The sequence below is a fragment of the Crocuta crocuta genome, unplaced genomic scaffold (genome assembly GCF_008692635.1).
Source record: "Crocuta crocuta isolate KB4526 unplaced genomic scaffold, BGI_CrCroc_1.0 scaffold482, whole genome shotgun sequence".
NCBI lineage: Eukaryota > Metazoa > Chordata > Mammalia > Carnivora > Hyaenidae > Crocuta > Crocuta crocuta.
In genome coordinates this window covers 1,665,956-1,672,107 of record NW_027527459.1, presented here as the reverse complement: position 1 = coordinate 1,672,107, position 6,152 = coordinate 1,665,956, and the positions used below count along the sequence as shown (strand labels likewise).

The following is a 6,152-nucleotide window of genomic DNA, read 5'->3' as shown; positions in this document are numbered from 1 at the left end:
CTGGAGCATTTCTTGGTCTAAAATCATATCGCAGTTCCACTCCTCTCTTCTCCTCTGAACTCATGGCAAGCTTCAAGGCAGTCGGTTGCCAGGCGGTGATGCCCATGGATGGGCCCGGGCACTTGTGAAGAGCTCTCACTGGCACCACGGCATGCCTTCGGTTGCTAGCTAGACAGCAAACTGACTGGTGGTGGATCAATCCTAAATCCTTAACCAACAGTAATTCTGAGACAGAACAAGGTCACACACTGGAAATAAATTCCATCATTTTCACTTCCTCCTTCTGAGATGTTAATGAGAGACACTGCTTTTCATAATACAGAACATCTTTCCACAGTCACAGTGACATTATTGACAGGATCAGAAGCAGCTGCAAGAAAGCCAAACCACTCTCCTCCCCACGCCTTGCCATCACCATCTCAAAACCCTTTGTTGCCACACAAATGGTTCTGTACCGTGAGAATCCGTTGTGGATGAAGCCATGTTTTAATGAGGTCCTTCTAGTACTTCCACAACTCAACTTCCTTCAGGAAGTGATTAGAGCCAGTCTCAAGCACACTCACCTGCTCATTTAGAGGCCACAGAAACAAGCAAGTGTCTCGAGACAAAGAAACTCAAAGAGGTCCAAATGCCCGAGGCCAGGTTTCTAATCAGAGCTCCTTCCTTACCTGTTGACCTTTTGTGTCTACCCACAGGATACCTACCCTTTTGAGGTGGGCCAGGGAAACAGAAAAGTCAGTGGATCCTGACCTGTGGCCCAACGAGTGAAATTTCCAGAAAGATTTTCTTTGAAAAGAGTTGAATCAGTAGGAGCAGATAGCTTCAGATGAAATCATTTTGTATCTTCCCTTCTTTCCTGACATGCCAAAGAATAAGAACATTTTCTAGTTTAGATAAAAAGATGTGTTACCTTCATGTTTTTTAAGATGACATAAAGGGCCAGGTTTAAAAGGATTTTAAAATTAAAATGACTGTGTTTCACAGATGATTATAGCCTTTTAATTCTGAGCAGATTTGACCCAAAGTCAAGCCTGTACACAGACTGCGTCCTCTATGTGAGAAGGCTCATCCCAGGTCCCAGAATGAAATAACCTAGGCAGCACCGTGTGCCAAGGGGCTTGCAAATAAGGGTCCCCCAAAGTGTTCTGATTCTTCTGACCTGACAGATCTGTTTTGCCTACCCCACTCACCCCCTTGGGAGTATAGATAATTGGAAGACACAAGGCCCTAGTAGCTGATGTACATGATGTTTTACTGACGCTATTTTGATGCAGCAATTTTCACACCAGGGATATTCTGCTGTGGTCTAAGAGAAAACTTTCCTACTTTTAATTTGTCAGATCTTTTAATATTGCTAAGTAATGTGCTCATGTAGACAAGAGATGTCCCTGTCTTATCTCTGAGATCATATAAGTGCCTTTGGGCTAGATTTGGGAAGTCCATTCCATACGAGGCTTGATTTGACATTTTGGTAAAGTGGCTCTCAGAACAGAGTCTGGAGTGGTCTGACCCTTTGCAGTGGCTGCTTCCTCAAAGGCTAGCCCAATGGCTAGCCTTATTCTGCATCAGAATCGCCAGCTGAGTCTGTTAAAAATGAAATGCCCAGGCCCCACGTCCACCACGAGGTTCTGATTCAGTACTAATGGGGAAAAGCCCAGGAAACTGCACATGTCACAAGAGCCCAAGTGGTTCTGGTAAAGATGGTCCAGACAGAAAACACTGCCTTAGAGCTTTGCCCAGCCACCAAGTGGGCTATTCCTTCTCCTTGACTCCATCTTAAGAGGAGAAGCCGGAAGGGCTTTGCCTTGCACACCTGATGAAATGATCCCTCTGGAGTCTCTAATTGCCACAACCTGCATTAGGAATAGGTGTGTCTGCTTGGATTTGGCTTGTTGAATGATACTGATGACTCTCTGTTTGTTTTTACTTGCCACTCGTGGATTACCTTGTGCACCCTAGAAACAGAGATACCAGACATAGGTAAGCAAATCACGTGGGCAGCTACCTAATGCCCCTTCTTGCCTAAGAGGCCACCTCCTAATAATGTGCTAACAGTGAGATTTTACTTTTTGAACAAGGTTACAGGAATGATGTGAAAGTGAATTTAGAAGTGATGATTCAGGTAAGTGTCTTACAAAAGAAGAGAGCTCTGCTAAGTGGGAATTTGCTGGAGGATCAGACTCTATCGAAAAGAAAACAAGATTAAGTGAGAACTGGCAGTTCAGTACTTCATGCGGAAGCAAAGCCTTAAGTCTCATTATGTTTTCCTTAGGTGATATCACAAATGAGTCTGTAAGTTCAAGCAGATTCAATGTTTTCAAGTTGCAGGTAGAAAGAGAGGTAATACAGCAATCTTCCCAGATCCAGAAATATAGTTGACAAGTGTATTAAGAGACAGTGACCATGATGACCTTCTCGAATAAGATTTTTCCTTTCTCCTTGTGACCTCATGATTACTATTTCTTCCCACCAAAAAGAAATAATAGAAAAACTTTAAACCAACCATTTACTGACAATGGCACGTAGCTCTGAAATTAATCATAATGAGTATTTCTATTCAATTTGTTTATGCATTACACTTGTCAAAACTGTTCTAAATTACCTGAAATTGCAAAGGAGAAAATTGAATTTGTTCACTTCCTAATGCCAGTTGTCATCACAATGGCACTGATAGGGTTTTTAATTTGGATTTCGTTTGGGGGATGCCACTTCCTAAATGCCAGTGCACAAGATAGCCTTGCTACTTTGGCATAACTGATTCTTTAAGCAAATTAAGTTGGTTGTCAAATTGCTTACCAGTAAAGTGTTGCACCGTATTAATTATAAGCATTAATTGCCCATTTAACAATCTATGTGATTTTAACTAGCATGGATGAAGTGATCTTCGCTAAGTTGAAGGGCATTGCTCGAATGTAAAACTAACCAGAAGGTGACAATAAGTCTAACACTGAAGTGATAAAAGAAATCTCCACATAACTCAACTTGCAATATGCATGTAGACACAAGGGATTAGAACAAATTGGAATGTAGTCCAGCGGTTTCCTTTCTCAGGTATGGCATGTTTTTAGAAAGTGGAAAGAAACCAATCTAAAAAGAGCTGACGTGCACTTGGGAAATGGCACGAAATGGCAAGAAATTACATATCAATATAGGAGACCTTCCTGACTGTTGGCTGTCAAGAAAATAACATTAATCAGATTTGAATTTTGTGTGTTGGGCTATTCCATTTCCTAAAGGCCAGTGCACAAAATTTTAGAATAGCCTAGCTGAGCAAAATAAGATATGTTGCTCAGTTAGAGGAAGACAAAGCACTTACTTACTTATTTATTTATTTATTTGGCCACCTTCAGCACTAAAGTATTCCGAAGGCACTTTGTATACACAGTCATATATGATCTAATCCAGTCTTGGTCAAAGCATAGGCTTGTTAGTGACCCTGAGCAAGCCCTCTATGGGTCTGGGTTTCCCCAGCTGAGATTTGAGGAGAATGATAATTTTAACTTCCCTCACAGGCACATTGGGGATATTCAATAATAAATGAATGTAATGCATTCCAAAGTGCTTTTGTGCAAATAACATTTCTCTTGGAAAAATAGCCTATGGACTTTCCCTAAACAAAACATGATTAATCTGGCTCAGTTGAAACTTCCATAAACTGGCTACCAAAATATTGAAGGCTGTTTCAGGGAAGGGTTACGACCCCCTTTTTATTCTAGAAAGATCTAAGGGCACTGGAGAAATTTTATTCTGAAGGCAAACATTCAACTAAATATGTAAAAACTTTTACTCAAACCCCAATTTAAGCAGTCTTTGCTACAGAAGTGCCTTGTCTGATATGACTGCCAAATCAATTCTGGAGTCTGCCGGGGCCCTTTACAGTTTATTTACAGCAGCTGTCACGGTGGTTCCAGGGTAGAAGATGTCCCTGGAATCTACTGAATTCTCTTATTTGATGAAGTGAAGGTAAGTAGAAAAAAATCAAGTATTCCTAGTGGACCTGATTTTTTTCCAATTAAAACTATAAACTGGGTCTCAAATCAGTATTTGCTGGTCCTTACCGTCATTAACATACATAAATATGCTTAGAGGGCAAATATAATTACAAATACAATCAGGAACCTGCCAGTCCTTAAGGACAACTTAATTACTCTGATGACCCTTTCCTGCCGTTTTGCTGGGCTAAGTGGCCAAGCCCTGAACACTTCCATGTATTAGTTAGTTTTGTGTCCTACAGTTTAGTTCAGCAGTAACTGAACATCAACCCTGAGACACAGTGTTGGCACAGAAGACAGAGTGCCACAAGATATGGTTCCTGCCTGCAAAGAGCTTACAGTGTAGCTGGAGAAAGAGAGAGATGTGAAAAAAAGTAGTGCTTACACCCAACACTCACACCTTGGTTTCCAGTACTGTTCTCCAATAGAAGGAACCAAGAGTCTTTAGCAAAACGATTGAATCCCGTACTGGGGAAGGGACTATAACAGATGAGCCTGGAGCATCTTGTAGTGCCCAAAGGTAAAGAAAGGCTAAAACAACACCAGAAAGAAAAACTCCTCCACCCTGATGGACATATGTCAAAGGGTTGCATGAGACAACAGGAAGAGTTCGCAATGGCTAATGCCATAACAATTTGAGCAACAAAATAAAGTAGCATTGGGTTTTCAAGCATCATATAAAACAAATATCCATGTGTCCCTACAAATATAAATTAATGGTTGAATCCATAAATAAATAGAGGAGAAGAGATCAAGCTCTCATGCAGAAGAATTTCAAATCATTTATGTAGACGTTTCACCTTCAAGGAGGTGGAGTATAACTCCATACCCCTCAAGTGTTGCCGTCACAAAGTGACTTCATAATACAGAAAGTGGGAGAGAAAGAATAATTTTACACTACCTCAGCCAGGTGATCAAGGTCAATATCAACAGTCATAAGTCATGTTGATTATTATGTACCCTTGATTTGATTTGATACGAATGGCACTTTACCCCTGTGGTCTATAACCCCTGTCTAACTAGGAGAAAAAAAAAATAGACACATTCCAGTAGAGGGCATCCTACAGTATACCTGACTAATACTCCTTAAAACTGTCAAGGTCATCAGAAACAAGGGAAGTCTGAGAAACTGTCACAGCCCAGAGGAGCCTAAGGAGACATGATGACTAAACATAATTTGGTATCCTAGATACCTGGATATCTAGATAGATATCCAGGTATCTGGATATCCAGAATACTGGAACACACTAAAAGACATTAGGTAAAAACTAAGAAAACCTGAGTAAAGAAAGTATGGACTTCAGCTTATCTATAAAAATAATGGCAATAGAATGTGATAAGTGCTGCTAGGTCACACGTACCTCTTCTCTGCTCATATCTTTCCCCCTCTACTTCTCTTGCCACACTTGACAGTCATTTCCGGTTTACTGATCTGACTCCCCCCTTGGACCATGAATTTCACGAAAAAAGGTACTATATCATGCACACAAGTAGGTCTCTGGACTGTAGCACAATTCCTAGGCACATACACAATATAGAAATGGTACTAAGGAAGAGTTCGAGAAGAGATGAGAGGCTTAGAGTAATGACCATGGAGATAAAGAGAAGTGGGCGGATTGGAGAAGAGTTTAGGAGGTAGAATGTTTAACCACAGGATGTTTCACAGAAGAATGACAGAAAAGAGGAGTAACGAACGGCTCCTGGCTTAGACAGCTGGGTGTGGGGCAGAGTTCTGGGCTGTGAGCAGTCAGAGATAAAGCAAGGTTGCTTTCCTCCAAGCTCACATGGTTTATTGAGGGATACAAATACAAAAAAAAAATTAATACGATATGTAATCCCCAGAATAGAGGTAAGTGCAATGCAGATAACCCAGACTGGAGATTTAAGGAAGGCTTTCTTCAGGAGATCATGTCTGAATAAAGCCTTAAAAGGCATATGAGGATTTACTAAGTGAAAAAAGACTTGCCTACCACACCAAGGAGTGTTAAAAAGCTTTTAAGGTTTTTAAAGGTGGGGGCCTAACAAACGTAAGGACCAAGGAAAATATCCCCCAAACCAACGTTGCTACAGCCATCAAAACAAATGGGATTAGGAAGAATCAAAATTAATGAATGAACTCAGCCATGTCTGCAGACAAAAATATCACAAGAGATTCCATGG

At 40.8% G+C, this 6,152-nt stretch overlaps 1 protein-coding gene across 1 annotated transcript in view; it reads left to right on the top strand.

The window, feature by feature from the left end:
- TENM1 (teneurin transmembrane protein 1) overlaps positions 1–6,152 on the top strand; it is a 556,664-nt gene that overhangs the window by 447,927 nt on the left and 102,585 nt on the right. The window contains exon 21 of the mRNA XM_077763513.1: positions 1,960–1,980. Coding sequence (XP_077619639.1) covers positions 1,960–1,980 — 21 coding nt within the window. The remainder of the gene's footprint in view (positions 1–1,959; positions 1,981–6,152) is intronic.